The sequence below is a fragment of the Paroedura picta genome, chromosome 16, assembly GCF_049243985.1.
Source record: "Paroedura picta isolate Pp20150507F chromosome 16, Ppicta_v3.0, whole genome shotgun sequence".
Classification (NCBI taxonomy): Eukaryota; Metazoa; Chordata; class Lepidosauria; order Squamata; family Gekkonidae; genus Paroedura; species Paroedura picta.
Window position 1 is genome coordinate 17,886,018 of NC_135384.1, and position 21,691 is coordinate 17,907,708.

General features: G+C 49.3%; 1 protein-coding gene across 7 annotated transcripts in view; it reads right to left on the reverse strand.

Moving 5' to 3' along the window:
* The window catches only part of AP2A1 (adaptor related protein complex 2 subunit alpha 1), a 37,525-nt gene that overhangs the window by 6,758 nt on the left and 9,076 nt on the right, over positions 1-21,691 (reverse strand). Inside the window, exons 3-21 of one of the 7 annotated variants that reach the window (XM_077313768.1) lie at positions 21,166-21,308; positions 20,694-20,887; positions 20,452-20,581; positions 18,623-18,724; positions 17,567-17,675; positions 15,861-16,008; positions 15,422-15,590; positions 14,546-14,683; positions 13,125-13,307; positions 12,639-12,736; positions 11,250-11,481; positions 9,931-10,095; positions 9,081-9,146; positions 8,805-8,965; positions 6,763-6,834; positions 6,261-6,343; positions 2,366-2,456; positions 1,853-1,975; positions 535-651 (exon numbers count right to left, since the gene is read on the reverse strand). In XM_077313768.1, the coding sequence (XP_077169883.1) occupies positions 535-651; positions 1,853-1,975; positions 2,366-2,456; positions 6,261-6,343; positions 6,763-6,834; positions 8,805-8,965; positions 9,081-9,146; positions 9,931-10,095; positions 11,250-11,481; positions 12,639-12,736; positions 13,125-13,307; positions 14,546-14,683; positions 15,422-15,590; positions 15,861-16,008; positions 17,567-17,675; positions 18,623-18,724; positions 20,452-20,581; positions 20,694-20,887; positions 21,166-21,308 (2,524 nt within the window). Of the gene's footprint in view, positions 1-534; positions 652-1,852; positions 1,976-2,365; positions 2,457-6,260; positions 6,344-6,762; positions 6,835-8,804; positions 8,966-9,080; positions 9,147-9,930; positions 10,096-11,249; positions 11,482-12,638; positions 12,737-13,124; positions 13,308-14,545; positions 14,684-15,421; positions 15,591-15,860; positions 16,012-17,566; positions 17,676-18,622; positions 18,725-20,451; positions 20,582-20,693; positions 20,888-21,165; positions 21,309-21,691 lie in introns of all 7 variants that reach the window. The other 6 variants (XM_077313767.1, XM_077313771.1, XM_077313770.1 and 3 more) reach the window with 6 other exon arrangements.

Below are 21,691 nucleotides of genomic sequence, written 5' to 3' on the forward strand. Positions count from 1 at the left end.
TCCAGAGAGCCGTGGGGGGGGGGGCGCTGCCTTCACCCGGCCCGTCCTAGTGCCCATTTTATCCATGGGTAAAATGGGCTTTCTTTCTAGTCAGTGTATAAAATACAATACTTAAAAAATAACATTTTACTTAAAAACAATTCAAAGTCTAATCCATCTGCCCACTAATTAAGTATTAAAAGTTAAAGAGGGCATTCTTATTTTGGCGGTGTTGTTCCAATAGCTGCTCTTCAAGGGATGTTTTCAAGGGAGGCCAGCTCATGAGATGTTGTAGAGTGGAATTCCTGGCCTCAGCCATAAGTCTAGTAGAATCGCTCTGTCTTGCAGGACTGGCTAAGGTCCTACAGGGGACTGATCTCAGGGGCAGAGCATTCCACCAGGCCGGGGCCAGGGCCAAAAAGGCCTGGCTGAAGACAGTTTCCCTTCTGTAAGGAGGGTCTCACATGCATTCCTCCCCCACTTCCCTTTACAAGTCCCCATTTTTAAATGCAGTCTGAAGTCAACTCTCCCCTCCATCCCCACACGCCTACTTACAGACTGAGTTGTTTCCAGCGCTGGAAAAAATCCTGTGATTGCATTTCTGTTGCCTGGAAAAACTTGTTGACGGTGATAGGCAACTTGAGCGTGAGATTCTGCAGTGTTCCACCGTACCTAGTGAAAATTGGGGGGGGGGGGGGGAAGGGAGGCTTTAAAATGTAGAGAAGGAACCGTTCATTCCCCCCCTGCAATACCATCCCCTCATTTCATGACGAGTATCACTGGATTGGGGAGGGGGTATCCTCCTCCGTATCCCTGTTACTGATGAAAGAGAATTGAAGCTCGCAGAAAAGAAAATGAGAACTGGACAACCTTTGTCTTTGATCCAGAAATTGCAGCACATACAGAATGCAGCTGCCTCATGGAAACATCTTGGAGGTTCCATATCCAGCCGGTGCTGAGGCAGCTGCATTGGTTGCCAGTTGTGGCCCAAATTAAGTTCAAGGTTCTGGTATTGACCTTTAAGGCCATCCGCAGCCCGAGCCCCACATGTCTGAGGGACTTCTTATCTCCTTATACCCCCACAGGGCCCTACGCACTACAGGTGCGAATTTGTTGGTGGTCCCTGGCCCAAGAGAGACATGCCTGGCCTCAACCAGGGCCAGGGCTTTTTCGGTCCTGGCCCCAACCTGGCAGAATGAGCTCCTGGAAGAGCTGAGGGCCCTGACAGCTGTCCCAGTTCTGCAGGGCCTGCTAGATCATAGACTCATGGAATAATAGAATAGTAGAATAATAGAGTTGCAAGGGACCTTCTGGGTCATCTAGTCCAACCCCCTGCACTATGCAGGATGGAGCTCTTCCACCAGGTATTTGATTAAGGCCAGGGCAAGGAAGATCGTGGCCCCTCCTTGGAAACAGCTGGAACATTGGCCTCCTCCCACTTACATCAATGCCCCATAGTGCCAGATGCTGGAGGCCTGTTAAGCCGGAGGAGGGCGTGCATTTTCTTCACTGTCAGGGTTTGTTTTTAGGATCTAAATTAATGTTTGTAAATTAATTGTTTTAAGTTGGGGGCTTTATTGTGGGGGTTTTATTCTGTAACCTGCCATCAGCCAGTTTGCTTGGGTAACAAATCCAATCAATCAATCAGCAGATCTAATAAATAAATACTGGAACCAGCCCCCTGATCTCCTCCATTTTGTTTAGCTAGACAATTAAGTCCTGCAGCTTTCCCACCATTGCTGGAGTCTGTCTCACTGTCAACCCCCTCTGCTGCACAGGTGCCCTCAGCCCACATAGACATGGACCGCCAGACCTGACTACCCTGCGAACCCCCTTTCTTCCTTCCCCTCCTACAGGGGCTGGAGAGCAGTACCGAAATTTTATGTTGATGAGGGGGGCCTCTGTGAAGTCACTCAAGCACTCGATGTTCAAGACCTGTTGAACTTGAGCGCCCCCTTCCACCAGAGGCTCCACTGCTTTCGTCTGGATGTTGAGCTGTGAATCAGCAGTTAAAGAAGAGCTTTTTCATATACTCACTTTTCAGTACCTAAACGAGTCCTAAAGCGGCTTACAAACACTTTCCCCTTCTTCTTCTCCCCGCCACAGTCACCCTGTGAGGCAGGGGGAGCTGACAGAACTCTAAGAGAACTGCTCTGTGAGAAAGCTTTAAGAAGACTGTGACTGGCTCAAGGTCACCTCATTGGCTGCATGTGGAGGAGTGGGGAATCGAAATCTGGTTCTCCACATTAGAGGCCGCAGCTCTTTAACCACTCCACCAGGCTGGCTCTCAAAGAACAGGGCACTGTCCTATAAATAAAGGCAACACCTCCCCTCAATGCCACAAACCCATCCTGAGGCACCACTGTGCACAGTCACACAAAGGATATGACTTTGCAGGTCTCCTGGGTAGCTGACCAGAGGGGTGAAGCTCTGGAACTGAACGGATGTTTTGTTCCCGTAGAAGAGATACATTCGGCCTGGGGGAGAAGCAGACACTGTTAATAGTGTAGAGCTCACCATGCTTGCTCAACACCAGCTCTTCTAACATCTCATCACCACAACAGTCCACTAAGCCCTCGTTCAGCATCAAAGCTCACTGGGAAACCCTCAATCCATCTCTCCCTCCTGACCTTGTCTACCTTAAAGGGTTGTTGTAGGGATAAAATGGGGGAAGAGGCTTACCCGGTTTTAAAAATGTAAGATCAATAAGAAACAAGCCCACTAATATCTTTACATTTTGCAGCACAGCTGCTTTAGGACCAAAAAGACATCCAACAGAGGGAAAGCCCTTTCTTGAATTTAGTGACCCACAGATGAGGTTTCAGAAAAGAGCCTCATAACAGCTGTGATGAATTTACTCAACTCTCATTTTCAAACAAAACAGGAAACCTCTTTCTTCCTTTATTGCACTGAAATCCAGCATTTTTTCCATCATGGGGTACAAGGTGGCATGTATAAGGTGCTCTGATCTCCCATCCAGGTACAGTACAAACCCAGTCCCAGCTTGCTTCAGCACCATTACTGTGTCATAAAGCCCTCCAGCTAGGAATCCCAGTCCTCAGGTGGGATCTGGACATCCCCCAGCTTTATAGCTCATCTTCAGACAGCAGAGACCAGCTCCCCTGGAGAAAATGGCTGCTTTGGAGGGTAGACTCTATAGCATTCTACTGTTTCCCAACCCAGAGCTGGCTACCATCCCTTCAGCTCAGCCTTTCTCAACCTTTTTACCATTGAGAACCCCCTGAAACGTTATTCAGGCTTCAAGAAACCCCAGAATTTGTGTGTTCATGCAGAATACGGTTGGGAAGCACAGCTCCCCACCCCCTCCATTAGCCATCTTGAGAGGGGGTAGGTGACTTGACCTGACCATATATAGTCATATCACCCAATAAATGTGAAACAATTATTTAAAATATCTCAAAAATAACTCCTACCCATTCAGTAAACCCTTCCAGGGCAGTCAAGAAACCCCAGGGCTTCACAAAACCCTGGTTGAGAAAGCCTGCTCTAGCCCCACCATGGCATGAAAACCCAGTCATATTTCAGCACTTCCTCATGGCCAACCATACCGGAGAGGCCAAATCCATCATCTAGAACAGTGGTCCCCAATCCCCGGTCTAGAGACCAGTACCGGTCCGTGGATCAGTCGGTACTGGGCTGCGGCTCCTCCTCCTCGTCCTCCTCCCCAGCTGCTGCGTCGCCACTCTGCCGCTGGCTCACCTTGGGTGCTCTCCAGCGGCCGCCATGGCTGGGGCTCCCCCTCGGCGTGGCACTGCGCAGCTGCTGCTGGCAGCACTCCCCAGCAGGCAGGAAGTCAGGGGCACCAGCGGGAAAGCAAGCGGTGCAGGGGCTCAGGCAGCGGCAACGTCCCTCAGCAAAAGACTCCCCCCCCCCCCCGGGGCCTCAGTAAAATTGTCAAGTGTTGACCGGTCCCCGGTGATAAAAAGGTTGGGGACCACTGATCTAGAACAAGTTTCCTCAACTGGGGTTTCGTGAATCCCTGGGGTTTCTTGATGGCTCTGGAAGGGCTTTTGGAATGGGGGGGGGGGGAGGTGAATGAATTTTAATATAGTTTTAAAATTTGTTATGACCATATATATTGATATGACCATATATGGTCATGTCAACCCACCCACCCTCGCAAAATGGCCAATGATGGGCCTGGAGGGGGTGGGAAGGGAAGAGATCCTGGGTGGGCCTGTACACAGCCATGCTTCCCAACCATATTCTGCACGATGGCTCCACTTCTGGGGTTTCTCAAAGCCTGAAGAAAGTTTCAGGGGCTTCTCAATGGTAAAAAGTTGAGAAAGGTTGATTTAGATCAGTGGTTCTCAACCTTCCTAATGCCACGACCCTTTAATACAGTTCTTCACGTTGCAGTAACCCCCAACCATAAAATAAAGCAAGTGTTCTTTCACAGAAATTAAACCGAAACTGACCAATGGCATGAAGATCCATTGTTCATGATTGTATATACATTGTTTTCCCCCAGGGTTTCTCAGTTCAGCTCTGCCTCTTGTCCCACCATGCCGATCTCGCGCTTTTCAGCTGCTCCAGACAGATGAATGATCTCGATCTATCCTGGCCAAGCTGCTTGCCCTGCCACAACCCCAGTGAAAGGGTTGTTCGACCCCCAAAGGGGTCCCAACCCCCAGGTTGAGAACCATTGATCTAGATAGTCCAGCTGGAAGGGGGGCCATAGAGAGGCAAAACCCCTCAGAAGGATCTACTGACAGCTCAAATCTTTAAAAAAGGTTGTTCCACCAGAGATCAGGAAACATGGCATCTGCACAGCAATCTTTAGACACCCTAGCTCCGTTGAGGAAGAACATAAAACTAGAGTTAGATTTTAACCACTGGCTCCCTCAAGTCCTAGACTGCCTCAACAAGTCAATTTTCACTGCCTTTGTTCTAGGCTAAGCATTTAGGTAGCTTTGGGGGTATGTGAAGGTGGAGGCCAGGGCATAAGCCAGGAAGGCCAGGTTTGTATGTTACCTAAAATCACAGTTAAGGCTAATTTGGTGGGAGGGGGGAGACATGGCAACTTCAGGCTATCATTTCAGATGCTGGTTTGATGTACCCTTCTGACCATAGTTAGTGGCACAGGTTTGGACAATCACAATAACCATGGTTTTGCTAAAGCCATGGTTTCACATGATATCCAAACCACTCAATCCTGCAGGATCAGTTCTAACAGTAGCCCCACCGAATATCTTTTCCAGTCCCAGGCTCCATGATAGCCTACTCTAGTTCCTTCTTCCTTCCAGGAACATAGAAGTGTCCCTACAACGGGAGACATGGAGATGTGAAGACCAGATTCCTGCTGAGGTTTCCCTGCCCCCTACTGCCCCCCTAAGTTCTCTTGCTCAGTGTCCAGCACAGCCCCTCCAACTGCCCATGGCATCAAAGCTACCCAGCCCAGAAACACCTCAGTCGGTCAATCAGTCAGTCATAGAATCATAGAGTTGGGAAGGGACCTCATGGGTCATCTAGTCCAACCCCCTGCACTATGCAGGACACTCACAACCCTATCGCTCATCTGCTGTCACCTGCCACCCCCTTGAACCTTCACAGAATCAGCCTCTCTGTCAGATGGCTATCCAAGCCTCTGTTTAAAAATTTCCAAAGATGGAGAACCCACCACCTCCCGAGAAAGCCTATTCCACTGAGAAACCACTCTGACTGTCAGGAACTTCTTCCGGATGTTTAGATGGAATTTCTTTTGAATTAATTTCATCCCATTCGTTCTGGTCCGTCCCTCTGGGGCAAGAGAGAACAACTCTGCTCCATCCTCCATATGGCAGCCTTTTAAGTACTTGAAGATGGTTATCAGATCCCCTTTCAGTCGTCTCCTCTCCAGGCTAAACAGACAAAGCTCCCCCAACCTTTCTTCTTATGTCTTGGTCTCCAAACTCCTCACCATCTTTGTTGGTAATAGGACGGTGCTGGGAGATGTGAGTCCGACAAATGAGATCAGCCTGATGGATGAGGAAGGCTCCCCTTTCTGGCTTCGTTGGGAGTAGCTCTCAACCCACCTCCCCCTGCCCAACATCTAGAAGTCCCGGCCCCCCCACCAGGATCACCATCTTTGTTGCCCTCCTCTGGACACGTTCCTGTTTGTCTACATCTCTCTTCAACTGGGGTGCCCAAAACTGAACACTGTACTCCCAGTGAGGCCAAACCAGAGCAGAGTAAAAGCTATACAGACAAATATATTGTGTATAGCCAAAGGTCACCGCAAACATACAAACAAACAATCGATCATCTCAAGAAACACTCACCTAAGTTCTGTCGGAACTCAGATTTCACCCCAATTTGCAGCAGCTGGTTCTCAAAGAGCACTCCGTTATTCTTACACACAAACCTGCAACAGGCCGCAAAGAGTTGGTTGGAAGCAAGGAAAAGCTGCTTTCTGACGCCTCACTGCACTTTGGATTGTTATGCCAACAGCCTCCCCTGCCCTCCACTACCATGAATCATCTGTTTATACACCCTGCCACCTAAACCTGCCCTCCCATTGTCTTAAGGCCCTGTCAATGCGAAGTCAAATGTACCAACTACAGCCCATTCAAAATCCTTCCCTTCCCAAATGCTACTCATGCAGCACTCTCTCACAGTGGAATTATGGGATGTAATAGGACGGTGCTGGGAGATGTGAGTCCGACGAATGAGATCAGCCTGACGGATGAGGAAGGCTCCCTTTTTGGCTTCGGTGGAGTGGCTCTCAACCCCCCCCCCCCTCGCCCAACATCTAGAAGTCCCGGCCCCCCACCAGGATCTTACTTGTTAAGCAGTTCATCAGCCTCAGCAATAGGCAAAGCAGGGTCCTCAGAGACAGAAGCGGCAGCCCCTGAGCTGAAGGGGGGAGGGAAGGTGAAGGGGAATAAGCGAAGGGGCCAGCAGTTGGGCCAGGGAAGGTGGGGAGGAGAGAAAGAGCAGAAAAGGTGAGTCACCCGGACGCAGCACCGTGTTAGTAATTAGAAAGAGGTAGAGAATAACACACACACAGAGACAGCATGCAATGTAGCTGGGGAGGAGCAGGAGGGAAAGACATCCAAGCATCCTTCTTACAGAGCTTCTGAATGGCTGAGAGCAAAACACGGTTTATGGCTTTAGCACACACACATTCCCTCCAAGAAATCCTGTCTGCGAGCAGCTTGGAGCCTTTTACCTTTAATCATCAGGAAACCCAACTCCACTTTCCATCTTGTGGTCCAAAGCCCAGAAAACCCCAGGAGTATCCCAGGACCCACATCTGTGCCTGCCTAAAAGGTCCTGACAGCCACCATCTTTAATCCACTTACCATCCTGGAGCACCCTGAAATCCTAGCCATGACCCAACTCCCTGGACTCTCAAATCCTTGCAAGTGTGCAATACAGATCATACATACATGCACACGCACACACACACTGACATTAGGTTAGTGCTTCAACAAAAGTCTACTCAAAGACTTTTGCTGCCTGTATGCCATTCTAAGACTTTTCTCTAGAAGTGGAGTTGCAGGACATGGCAGAGAATGCCCGAGAAGAGGGAAAGCCTCTGTCCTCCTCACAACTTTCTCACAAGGGGCCATGGCTCGGGCAGAGCATCTGCTCGGCATGCTAAAAGTCTCAGGTTCAATCCCCAGCACCTCCAATTAAAAGGACCACACAACAGGCAATGTGAAAGACCTCTGCTTGAGACCCTGGGAAACTGCTGCTAATCTGAGTTGACCATACGGACTTTGATGGACCAATGGTCTGAATCAGCTGAAGGCAGCTTCATGTGTACCATGCCACTGGGGGGGGGGGTGCGTCCATTCATTCCATGTCAAGCAATTTCAGCCACTCACTTCCATTCCACAGGCCTCGCATCACCTGCTTACCCAGTACCCAGGAAACTACACCCTTGAGCACATCCCTTCTGGAAACCCACTCAACTGCATAGAATACTGATCTCATGATCACCTCCTCTCCAAGTGCTGAAATCAAATTTCCAGAACTGCATATGCAGCAAAGCCATAAGATGCCCCCTCTCTTTTCTATGGGTGGGAGTTTCTCAACAAGTGGGGCTCATCTGGGCCCCCTCAAAGCATGGAAAAGGGGGAATTAGCGGGGAGGAGAGGATCAGGTGGCATCAGTAGAGAGACTTTCAGCCCCTTACTCTGTAGGCAGGCCAGCATCCACCAAAAGGGACGCAGGACTCTCAGGAGGTGGCTCCAAGTCACTGCTTCATCCAAGGGAGAGAGAGAGAGAGAGAAAGAGAGAGAGAGAGAGAAAACCATTCCCAAAAGGCAGCAAACATTGGATTGGGGGGAGGGGAATGGACACAAAGATATCCATGCACAGAGGGGAAAGAAACAAGATGGCAAAGACAAGGCCAGAAGGACTGACACACATCCCTCACCCAAGAGACAGAGAGAGAGAGAGAGAGAGAGAGAGAGAGAGAGACACCAAGCTTCCTGGAAATGTGCAGTCTTCTAGCCTGCTGATCTCTCACATGCAAAGGTATTTTTAGGAAATGTTTCTGTTACCTAATGGCCTCCAAGCCAGCCATAGATCAGAATTAATGCTGCCCCCCTGCAAGGAACAGGCCCTGCATCCCATACTGTGAGTTTGTACAAATGGCATTCTCCCCCCCACCACACACCACCCAAAGCAGACAGTGTTCCCAGTCCCTTAGTCAAACTGATGCAGATAACAGCCCTCTCAGTAAGCAACGGGGAGGACCATTTCTTTACTATTCCCTATGAGTTGCCACTGCCACTGCAGTGCTGGCCCCAGAAGACAGCAGATGGAGAGAGAAAGGTCCCTGTGATGACCAGAACCCAGTTTCTCTGCCTCACCTAAGGAAGTTCTCTTCAGCACTGGGCACGAGGCCGGTTGCAGCTGAAGGGCTGTCAGAAAAAACATCCACCAGAAGGTTGCCAGCACCAGCAGGGGCACCAGAGGCGGCAACGGGAGCTGCTCGCAGGCCTAGCAAGTCAGCAGACGGGGACGGCGTAGACTGCCAAGAAGCAGGAGAGAGAGGGAGAGAGAAAATGAGTAAGAAAACCTGATAAAGTCCCTTCCACGTGTGCAGGCCTAACTCAAGCAGTGAACCAAAGTAGTTTGGTACCTACCTTGGGGGCAGAGGAACAGACACGAGGCCCTGCGCTGTGGGTGCATGCTTTCTCTCTAGTCCTGCACTAAAACGTGTCCAGAAAAAAACGAAATACTGCAGTTGGAATGCTTATGTATGTTGGACACATTTACATAAATGCCATTTATACCTCAGCAGTTTTGGGTGAATTGGGGGGGGGGGAGGCAGGGGGCTGCAGGACAATACATGCTGACTTCTACTACATAAAATCTAACAGCCACAGAAATTGCCCTGCTTTAAAACTAAGAGGGAGAGGATAACTGCTGAAATAAGGTGCTTGGGGGCAAAGGTCTTTCAACTTACCTGGTGCCTCATAGCTTTTTGTCTATCTTTAGTCAAGGGGGCAAGGAAGCAGATGGAAATGGTGTCTTCATACCCGCGGAAGCCTCATCTAAAAGGTATCTTGTGCTGGCTACCAGATAGAATTATGGTTCTGCCGCTAACAATCAAAGCTGGGGCTAATGGACATTTCTGCAGAGGTGTGTCAACCATCACCGACTGTATGAGCCCTCCCATACCATCAACTTGCACATCGCCAAACTACCTTTGGGAGTTCTATCATGGTGCCGTTACTAAAAAGGCCCTATCCCACCGTGCCTCTCACACAAACAAGATCTCAACCTCTGACTATACACAGCACAAGATCTGCCTTCACAGATGGCTAGGCAGTATTAAACTTAGTTTCCCACTTCTCCCAGCTTTAACTCACGCGTCTGCCTTTCCCTAGGGCCACAGAATCCTGGCCTTGCATACAAAGCCTCCTTTCCTGGCCAGTACACTCGTCCAGGGCCTCAACTCGCAGCCCCTTCCCTTTGGTGTCCCACACTCACGGCTGTGCTGGCCGAGGGCTCCATGCCCCCGTTGATTTCAGAGTTGGGGTCCTTCTTGCCATCATCCAGCTCACTCCCAGCTCCAGGGCCCTTCTTCTTCTTGAGCTTAGCCAGGATGGACGATTCGCGTTCAGGGAACGGAGGCATCTCCTCCAGCACTGTGGCCTACGGGAGAAAGGGTGAGAATGGGGAACAAGAAGCTTGGGACGCCACACCCAGAGCTCCACCTCAAGCAGCATGCCAGTATCCCACCTGGTGGTGAAAGGCCTCAAAGAAATCACCAGGTAAATAACTTGCTTGTTCATGATATCAGGCCTGTATGAAGCCACTTGTAGCCAGCCACTTTTCTTCTCAAGGTTGCTAGGCAACTGCCTTTACTCTTATTTCTCCCAGAACCAGCAAAGCCACTAGACTTCAACCAGGGGAGTAAAGGGGGAGAAACAGGCCCTTGATCAAGTATCATTATTATTACATAAGATTTTGCCTTTTGACTGTCTATCTCTCAAGGCTGCTAATGTCAATTAAAGCAAACAAAAACCTAATAAACACAAAGGCAAAATGCCAGAAGTTATGAGCATTAAGGTAATAAGAACTGGAGAATAAGAACAGCAGCAGCCACAGAGTCCATCTGAATCTCAATCCTGCCGCCCCCACAAAAAATCTTACCAACCCACCACTTCTATTTGACACCCATGTGCCAGAAGCAAAGCAACTTCCTCAGGAGGGAGTTCTGCTGTCACAGTGCCTCTCCTGAGAAGGCCCCATCCCATCCAGTCCCACACCTGTAGCAGGGACCCGTGAAGAAAAGTACCCAGGAAAGATCTCAATGTGCAGAAAGAGAAGGCCCTTTCCAGGTTATTTGAAGAGGTTTAAAAAAGTTGCAAGAATTTGATCATGACGTGGTGGGTGGTGGATGCAAATGCCCAGGTTTCCCTCTACCATGATATTTTCATATAGAGCTCAACTTTTTTCCACCTGACAGCATCCCCCCACACCAATGTTACTTCCTAGGAAGCCTCACTTCTCTGCACGAATGGACTGCGGTAGCTCTCTCTCTCTCTCTCTCTTTCTCTCTCTCTCTCTCTCAACCACAGGCTCCCTCCCTTCATGGCATACCATCCCCAGAGACTCTTGAAGCATCTGGAGATTCCCCTCCCCTTTCCCCCATTTCTTCCTCTCAAATCTCTGAATGTCCACTTTTGGCAGTGTCATGAAGAAACAGCACAAGAAGGGAACAGGAGAACCCTGCAAGCCAGCCCAGCTGAGACTGTTCCAACTCATCCATCATGCGTGCCCCCTGTCCTCTTCCCCACCCTCACCAAGACATCCGTGCTGGCGATCGAGCTGAGCTTGAGGTATTCGACAGCTCGCTGCTGCAGCTCCACATCGGCATTGCGGATCTGGCTGTCTGAGCGCAGCACTTCTTGGATGGTGCCCTTGGTCTCAGGGAACAAGTTGATGAACTTGATGTAGGTCGAGAGCAGCAGGGCCCGTGTGGACACGCTACACAGGTGGAACTTGGAATGCAGCAGATTGAACTGTACCAGAGGGCTGGAGGAGAAGCAGGAGGAGTGTGGGGTGAGAGAGAACAAATGGTTCATTGGGGTTTGCAAACTGTCCCTTAGTCCCTGGTCACAGGACACTGGGGACGTGAAACAGGGTGTTCCCTATCCTAATGGCATCCTGTTCCCCCAAGTCAAGGAAAGAAGGGGGTGTCTAGAGAATAACTCTAGTTCCCAACATGCACTTGAGGTAAGTGATTTCCAAATGCAGGAGGGTGCCAAAATAATTAAATCCACACAAGAAAAACCACCCATTCCTCCATGCAGAAAGATGGAAATGACTAACGTCTATCAAGTTAGTTTTCTTTGTGTAGGAATGTGTTCTCAGAAGGGCCACATGTGCCTTTGAATGGAGCCAAGACCTCAAAAATGTGGGTGAGGGAAAGGATTTAAACCTGTACCACTTTCCTATGTGAAATGGAAGCCAGATTTCCCACAGTATTAGCCAGGGAAGTGAAAAGGGCACCCTCTCTACCCTAACATGCAATGGCAAACGGGGAGAAGACCCAATTAGAAAAACAAAGTTTTCCACACACGGTGCTGTCCTAAACAAGTTCCTAGTAAGCACTCCAATGGTACTACACTTCTCTAAAAGGTAAGGAATTGCTCCAGTGCTCCAGTGGTCCGCAGCACAAGTAGGCTGGCACAATGTAGCTGCCTTAGACCAAGTCAGACCACTGCTCTACACAGCCCAGTAGCTTCCACCTTGAAGAAAGCTTTGCTGGTCTTAAAGGTGCCAATGGACCTTTTTTTGCTGGTTCAGACCAACACAGCTGCCCACCTGAACCTATAGCCCAGTTAAATCCACTCTAAATCCCAGCAGTTCTCTCTCGCCTGTTATTTAGTCCTTGACATGCAAAAAAAATTTGGAAGTCTGTAAGAAGTGTGCTTTGGCTATCAATTGTTTCAATTGGGATGATATTATTAAAGCACAGTCTGTGTCATCATCTTGGGAATTTGGATAACCCTCTTGATCAGCCAGGGCATTCAACAATGAGAAAGGCCCCCTTACTACCATGCCTAACAGGGAAGCTTTGGAAATTAAAAAAAAGGTGTATTGAAATGGACCTGAGCTGCCAAAGTAAGAAGGGACAATGAATTCCTCTCGTCCACTCAGCCCCTTTGCTTCCTCCCACAATGTCCTACCTGGAGCGAGGATCGCCTGCGATGAGGTTCCCAAACTCCCCTAGGATGTAACCTCCAACCTTCACCATGTTCTCATGACAAGCAGGAGCCTGTAGGGCCTAGGGGAAAGAGTCATGTGCATTACAGGTAGGCAAGGAACAAGCTCCCATGTTAAGCTTACTACACAATTAATTGGCTTATGGTTTCCAACAGAGGTCTCTTGGTCTGACAGTGACCCAGTTGACTTGGTATTTTTAATTTTCTCCCTGGGTCTCTGGCATGGAGAACTGTTTAGTTACTCTGGGGACTTCTTCAGGATACCCAACTAGCCAGGGATAGGCAAGCTTATATATTCATTTCTTGTGAAATCAGTTAATCCTCTCAAGCTACTTCAAATAAGTTTTGTCAAACAGACAGACACATGTCCCATGGTCCCACAAAGGAAAGGAAAGGATTCTCCCACTGATACATGTTGGTAAGAAGATGTCCCCAATCAATCCCACCTACCTCAAAAACCGTCTTGGCAGCATAGCCTTGCACATCATCCCGGTTGATGACGATCTGGATGACACGGTACCACACTTCCTCACTCACATAGTCCCCAGCAATGCGGATCAGGTTGAGGATGGTATCCACATACCAGCTGTAGTCCACTGCATATTTCTCTGCCAGGATGGCCACCTTCAGCACCTGAGAAAGAGGAAGAAGAGTTCTTTGCCAGCTCCTTCCACACTGTTTGCCACCAGTTCCTACTGCCCACACTGGATCTCTCTCAGACTAACTGAAATACTTGGGACATGTCACTCTCTACTCAGTCCCTAAATCTCTCACAGCAGCATTTTACATAGTTAACCATGAGCTCCTAGCTTGCTGCCCTGCCAACACCAGCATTGGGGGACAGGCCTCCAATAGCTGATCTCCTTCCTCCAATGATTGCAGACAGAAGGTAGCAATTGGAGAGACAACTGAACTGCTGTCAACTCATTTGTGGAGTTCTGCAGGAAGTGGTCCTTTTTCTAATCGTATTCAACATCTTTATGCGCTCTCTTGCCCAGTTGGTGCAGAGGTTCAGTCTTGGGTGCCATCAATATGCAGATAACACCCAGCTTTTTCTCCTGATGGCCACCTGGATTCACCCCAGAATCTTTAGTGAGATGTCTGGAAGCAGTGATGTGATGGCTCAAGCAGAGTCGTCTGAAAATCAACCCTTCAAAGATGGAGGTCCTATGGCTAGGCAGGAAGAGTCCAAGCAAGGAAGCACGATTGCCCAACCTGGGCGGGGTACAGCTGCTAGTGGCTCACTCTACCAGGAACCTGGGCATGATCCTAGATCTCTATGGAGGCAGAGATCACGTTGCACAGCTGGTGTTCTCCCACCCGTGTCAAGGCAAACTATTAACGCCCTACTTGGCCCTGGAATACCTAGCCACAGTGATCCAGGCGACAGTCAACTCTAGACTGGATTTCCGCAACTCGCTCTACGTGGGCCTACCTTTAACCCTGATCTGGAAACTACAATTGATCCAGAATGCAGCAACCAGGGTTCTCATGGGAACACCACAGAAAGCTCATATCCAGCCCATATTCCAACAGCTGCATTGGTCACCAGTTGAATCCCGGATCAAGCTTAAGGTCTTGGTAATCACCTTCAAAGTCATACGCAGTCTGGGCCCAGCATACCTGAGGGATTGCCTCTCTGCCTATGCCACTCAAAGAGCATTATGCTCAGCCAACTCCAACCGGCTGGTGATCCCTGGCTCCAAGGAAGCACACCTGGCCTCAACCAGAGCCAGGTCGTTCTCTGTCCTGGCTCCCACTACATGGAATGAGCTTCAAAATGCCTGGAAATGTTACATCCCTTGTCACCACTGCCACTCTAACAAACCAGCACAGCACCCATCCTTCCTCTTCTAGCCTCAGGCACTTACAATCTCCTCACGGATGGAGTAATCAGCTGTCTCCAAGTAGCTAAGCATCTCTGAGACGATCTGCTTGGCGTTCGTACGGTCACACATGGCATAGAGGAGGTCAGCAGCCCGCTGGCGTACGCTCACGTCTCGCTCCGTCTGGGAAAAGGGGGAAATCGATAATGAGAGCTGAGCTACTTACGACCCAGCCCTGACAAAGTCCGCGGTGGCAAAGAGGCTGCCTTCTGCAAACCAACACCAACTTGCCTCTCTTATCCCTATGAGTGGAGGGGAGGAGGAAAAGCATCACGATCAGGCCTGTTGTTCTCCAGCTGCCATGTTCAAGCCAGAGTCCCTACACTCCCCAACGAACCTTAAAGGAGGCCTACTACTCTTGACAGCTGCGACTCTACAGTTATAGGCAGAGCCTGACTTCTAATTATGTCAAGTCTGTCTGCAGAAACTGCAAAAGGAAGCACAGCCATAGAAGCACTTCTTTGGTTTGTTTTAATGGTACTGGCGAGATGGCTGTTGTGGTTGATTTCTTTTTATTTTTCAAGCAGCTTGGCTTCAATAGCCATTGCACTGGTTTTTACTTTTCTTTTATGGAGCTGCAGGTGACAGGAAAGGTACGATGCAAGTATTTAAGTGTCCAAAATACAAAGTCCGACAGGGATGGTATAAAAACCCCTAAAATATATATATATGCTCCTCTCATGCTAGCCCCACCCCCACAGTATATCCCAAGAGCAGGAGTGGCCAAACTGTGGCTCTCCCGATGTCTATGGACTACAATAACCAAGAGCCCCGGCTGTAGAATTTCATATCAACATTTTCCCCTACCCCAAGGATGCAGTTGCCTGTTTCTGCCCTTTAGTCGCCCACCCAGACTCTGACCTTGAGGGCGTTGATGACCGTTTCAATGTGTGTCTTGACGGCTTCATGGGAGAACTCGGAGCTGGCCAGCGTGCACATGCTCTCCAGCGCCAGGTACCGCAGGTTGGTCTCACGGTGCTGAAGGAATTGCCCTAGCTGGTTGCATGCCCGGACCAACAGGTTGGGTTCACTGTAGGCCAAACCACCCCCCCCAAAAGAAACGCAAGGGTAAATCTCCAGGCTGGTCACACCACAGGGAGCCCAAATGGATTGCAATGTCCCTCATTCTATCATCATTTGTAAAGCCATCTGTTGTTTTGATGGCTCCTGGTTGCACTGCTGGGACTGCTCTCGTTCTGGCTTTCTTTGCTAACTCGAATGGCTAGCAGGGCCTATACAGCCTTTGTTCCACCGCTTGGCCTCCCCCAAAGGGGCTCCAGCGGCAAAGTTAGCTGCTCACCTGTCATAGTGGATGATGAGGCTAATGGCTTCAAAAAGGATGGCATTCTTGGCATTGGAATGCTGGACCTTCTTGGACTTGGGCGGCTCCTGGGCCTTGTTGAGGATGGTCTCCAAGCACTCAACCAGGCGGCCTTTCACAGCTGCATCTTCTATAAGGAAAGTGATGGGAGGGGGCAAAGAACAAAGGGAAGGGTATGGTATTCGTTTATGAAATCATTCATATCCCCACATTCCTCTCTGTCCAGCCAGCTTAATGGGTGAGCCAGCTGAGCAGTAAACGAGACAATTGAAGCCAGAGCCGGTCCTCCAGTTCCACAAAGAAGAACATCCAACGATGCACCACTGTAACACATTCTACAGTGAACAATTGCCAGGGCCCACAGGCTATCTTGTTTTTCCCCCTGGCTAGAATGTGCCTGGCTCAAGGAGCACTTCATGGTGGCACAGTTGCCTGTTGGAAGATTTACACTGTGAGAAAAATGCCTCCTTCATCCTCAAAGACAGCATTCCGGAGGGCTGGAGCTACAGCTGCCTGACAGCTGGCCAAATGAATTGTTTTAGGGAAGGGCTCTAAATCTGTGGAAGCATCAAAGATGGCTCATAGGTTCAGAGCAGGGGCAACAGTCCTTCAGATATGTTAAAGTGGAAATGGCAGCAACAAATGCCCACAAATCTGGCTTGCAGAATCCCCCTGATGCTGTAACCAGTTTGGAGAATCCCCCAAGGTGACCTTCCTTCTGCTTCAGCCCTCCTTTCCCTGCTACTCCACCACCAGCTACTGTCTGAGGCTTTTAGAAGGAGTTATTCCAGCGTGTGATACCACAATATAAAATGACACTGACAGTTTTCAAACCATTACATCCCCTTGATTATCACTGTAATCGGTCCTCACACTGTTTCATTCAGATGAACCTATATGGGGCAGGTTAGTTACAGAAGTGCCGCCCCTGATCCAGAGAGCGATGCAGCCGTGATGGAGCAGCCAGCCAGCCAGCCTTTATTTATTTATTGCACAGCATGGTTGTCATATAGCCAGGAGATCCGATTGTCTGGATACCAGGCAAGTGATGTTCGGAGGTGGCTTGCCATTGCTTGCCCCTGCATCACGACCCTGGCCTTCCTTGGACATGGCCCTTCCAAATACCAGTCAACATTGCCCCTGCTTAGCTCCTGAGATCCGACAGGGTCAGGGTTGCCTGGGCTATCCAAGTTGGATTAGCCAACAGTTGTGCATAACAAACCTAGATCTGCCGGTCAACTATTTTCTCATATATATTAAAAAGGGCTCTCTTTCACAGCGCTGAAGTGATCTCTTTCTGGAAGGCTCCGGGTGAGGGAAAGGCAGAAGAATACTTTTTTGCCATGAAGCCACAGTCAACCTACAGAGAACCTGTAGGGTTTTCAAGGCAAGAGACAATCAGAGGTGGTTTGCCATTGCTTGCCTCTGCATAGCAACCTTAGACTTTCTTAGTGGTCTCCCATCCAAGCACTAACCAAAGATTCCCATCTAAGGCTGACCCCGCTTAGGTTCTGAGGTTCTGAGATGGGGCTAGCCTTGGCTAGCCAGGTGAAGAAATCAGAATTCCCTGACAGAGTTTAAGAACTTCTCACACTCAGCTCATGGCAAAGGAGCCTTAGGTGAGGGGCACTGGCAGAGCATCTGCTGGGCATGCAGAAGGTCCCTAATTCCAGGCTGCTTCCTACCTGGGGGAGGATAGCATTGCAGAAGCCGCAGGAGCTTAACAGAGAGCCAGGGGGCTGGCACAAAGTAATAGGTGTAATCCTGAAGGTCTGTGGAGGCCGAGGAAACAATCTGTGGGGAAGGAATACAAGCAATAATAGGGGCACTGCAATGCAACAGTGAGAGTTCTCAGTTGCAAACTCATTGGTTCTGTTTCCTGCAAACATAAATGACAGTTAAATCACAAATGGACATAAGCACTGTAGAACCATCAAGAACTCACATTGGCAGAATGAAAAAAACAGAGGTTCAAAAGGACAGAAGAAAGACAGACAGTTCAGTGTCAGATAAAAATCTACTGAACAGTTCCAAAGACTATTAAGAGAGCCAACCTGGAAGAGAAAGAGAACTAGCAACAAATAAAAGTAAGTCCTCAAAGTCTAGGAGATGAAAACATTTTAAGCCAGGACTAAAATGTTAACAGGGAAGACACCAGACATGTGGCAGCAGAGACAGCTTTCCAGAACCTTGGTGCCAATGCAGAGAAAACCCTGCCTCTGGTGGCCACCTGCCTCACCTTAGCCAGCAGTAGGTCACTCGTGTGCCCAGAGCACGTCTTCATTTATCACAAACCCTATGAAGGCTTCATCCTTGATTCTAAGCTCCTCACCAACTAAAAGAAGCTAGAAGGCTTGGAAAACCATCTTGTTCTTTCCTGGCCTGTTAGAGGACAGGAGCATGGAATACAGTGTGAATTCCACCAGCCCAGCACCAAACTCTACATGTAGAACTTGCCACAACCTTCTGAGCAGCCCATAGTGACATATTGAAAGGGCCATCTATAAAATACATCACTCTTTTTGAACATGCTTCCCTCTTCTACACACTAGTAAATGCCACCTCAGAAGCACTCACATTTGTCCCGACACTCTTGGCAAACACACAAAGCCATTTCTTATGTGTGAAGGCCTTTTGTAGTTGACGAAATTCACACCAGGGGATCAACAAGAAAACAGCACACCAGCCATCCCTACCCTTGGAAAGTCATCCTCTCAATCCAAGGGGGACCCAGAACTCACCCTGCTGAGCCGGGACACAGCTAGGGAGACACACGTCTTGAAGTCGTCGGGATTCTTCTTGCACAGGCAAGCAATGAGGCTCACGGCAGCAGTCACCACCCCCTGTATGGTGAGGAAAGAGAGGTGGGAGCAGGTGAGGACCCTCGAGAGGAGAGATAAGCCACTTTGAGACTCCTTCTGGTAGAGAAAAGCCATGTATAAGAACCAGCTCTCGGTCTTCTTCTTGCAATCTGTGATGCGGTGGTGGCATAAGACACTTTGACAGCAAGAAGGTAGGGAATAGAGCACGGGTCCCCAACGCTGTGTCATAGAATCATAGAGTTGGAAGGGGCCATACAGGCCATCTAGTCCAACCCCCTGCTCTACGCAGGATTAGCCCTAAGCATCCTAAAGTGTCCCTGGGTGCCATAGTGCCTGCCAGCACCTTTTCTGAGGCCCACTAAGTTTTTTTTACAAGTGTGTGGAGCCCACTTAGGGCTCTTGCCCAGTGTGACTTCTGATTAGCTGCAGTGGGGTGTTGTTGTTTTGGGTTTTTTTTGTAAATTACCCCTCTTTATCCATTCACTTGAGTTTCCTCTGTGGTCACACCTTTGCCTCCTGCCACTGTCATTTTGGGACTGACTCCTCCTGCAGAAGCCATTTAGTACCTATGCCTACTGACCTGTGTCAGAATTCCAAAGGTGCCTGTTGGCTCAAAAAGTTTTGGAACCCCTGGAATAGAGGCACACAGAGCACTGTTATGGAGGGGGAGTTTCTGGGGAAAAGTGCACCCTTTGCTCCACAAGGAGCTTGCTGGCAGCTAGAGCCCCATAAGAGGCATAATCCATGCACCTAGAAGACAAGGTGAGAGGACACCTGGTGAGAATATGAAAACCTGGTTTCCAGACACCCTGGGTGAACTGACCATTCAAGTCACTGGGAAAATTCCGGGTGGTGGATCACCTCTTGCCTTGGCAAGGCCAAAAGAGACACAGGAACACCTGTGTGGTTGCTGGGGGGTGGGAGAAAATGCATTTCCAGAGGAAAATGGGAAAGGAATCATGCAGGTGTTCCCATCCCAGGTGGTTGCCAGGGTGCCTGGGAAGGAGACATCCTCCCCCTTAAGCAAGCTCTTCAGCTGTGTCAGATGGGCCAGCAACCATTTCCTGGCCAATTGGGTGCTCTCCTGTCTTTGGCTCCATCAGCTCCATGGGCCATTAGCTCCCCAGCTCACTCTACCTGGTCTACTGACAATTGCAAGCTACAGCAACTTGGAGGATGGGTAAAACACAGGATATGTAGTTATCATGGGGGATGGCAGTGTCCAGTTCTGGGCACTGCAGTTCAAGAAGGATACTGACAAGTTGGAATGTGTTTAGAGAAGGGGGACTAGGATGGTTGAAGGGTTGGAATCCATGCCTTATGAGAAGAGAGAGTTGGTATATGTAGCTTGAAGAAGAGGAGGGAAAGGGGTTATATGATAGCTGTGTTGAACTATGTAAAAGGTAGACATGTTGAAGAGGGGGCCAACTTGTTTACTACAGCTTTAGAGACAAGGAACAGGAGCAATGGATGCAAATTATGGGGAAAGACATTCCTTTTAAATATTAGAAAGCATTTTCTGATGACCAAGACTGTTCATAGATGGAATATGCTGCTGCAGAGCAGATTCCTTCATTGAAAGTTATTAGGAGGAGATTGGATGAGCACATGTCAGGAGTTTGTGATTTTTAAGTCCTCAAGAAAGTGGGGGGGGAGCTGTCCCTTTATGGTCTCCTCCTGCATTGTGTGTGATTCTGATTCTGAGGCAGGCTATCTAAAGACAGGATATGTATGCCAGAGGAACATACCATGTGCTGATCATTCAAGAGATGTACCACCCGCGACGTCCACTCGCCCATAGGGACCAAGTCTGGCGAAGTCTTGTAGAGGCGAAGGAGGCACAGGGCCGCACTCTGCTTCACACTGTCCATGGTGTCTCTGAGGGGCAATGAGAAGGGGAGGTCAAGTAATCGGAGTGCACGTATGTCAAACATTTGTTTCCCCTCTTGCTCCCCACAAGGGGACCTTTGCTCTGACGGCAGAGGCTCACCCGGCTACTAGGATGCGGGGGATCTCAGAGGCAAAGGCCTCCGCCATCTCACGGCTGCCCACATTAGCAATGCAGTGCAGGGCCAGGCACATGAAGGTGGGGTTGCGGCTTGCCAAGTCGTTCTTGATGGCATTGTTGATGAGGCGGATCAGCTCACTGTTGGAGTTCACCAGCACCGAAATGAACAGGTAGCCCTAGGCAGGTAGACAGAAACACAGGCAGGCAGGGTGAGCTGAGAACTTGGATAGAAGCATGGATCTACCCTTCAGTAAATGGTGTCTTTCAAAACAGGTGCATATCAGAGGCCCCCGTGGGATTATTTATTGATCAGTCTATCTAGGCGTACATTTTTATCTCACCCTTCCCCACGGAGTTCAGGGGAAGCTCTCCCTTTCTCCATCTTATAATCACAGCAACCCTGTGGAGTAAGTTAAGCTTTGTGAAAGACGCTGCTCCCCCCCCCCCCACTCACAATTTGCTTCTCCGTGTACTTGTTGGAGCTGAGCAGGTTGACAGCTTCCATGTGCCCAAAATCGATGTCATGGCCCAGCAGGAAGATGAAAAGCAACTTGCAAACATATTTCTTTTTGCTGTAACCGTCCAAGGCTTTATCTCCTGAGAGGGGGAGAAAATAATGGCACTGTTTGAAGGCTAAAATGACAACGGGAGGGGCAGGAAGAGGACCACCTAGACCCCTGGCTAACTTGCCCTTGAAGACGCATCCATATTTGAAGCCTGGGAGATGCATGGGAGACATGCTGGGATAATACTTCCAAGATTTCATAGCCAGAGAGCAAACAGCACAACTGTTGAATGGTGCTAAGAAAACAGGAGGAAATCATCCATGGTTTCCCAACAAGGTTTGTGGTTAAATGAAATCTTGATCTCTTTGCCCTTAGTCCAAGGCGACTCTGCTTTAGTTGCCCTTCCAGGACACCTGGTTGACCACTGTGTGAAACAGAATAATGGCCTGATCCAGTAGCCGTTACATATGTTCT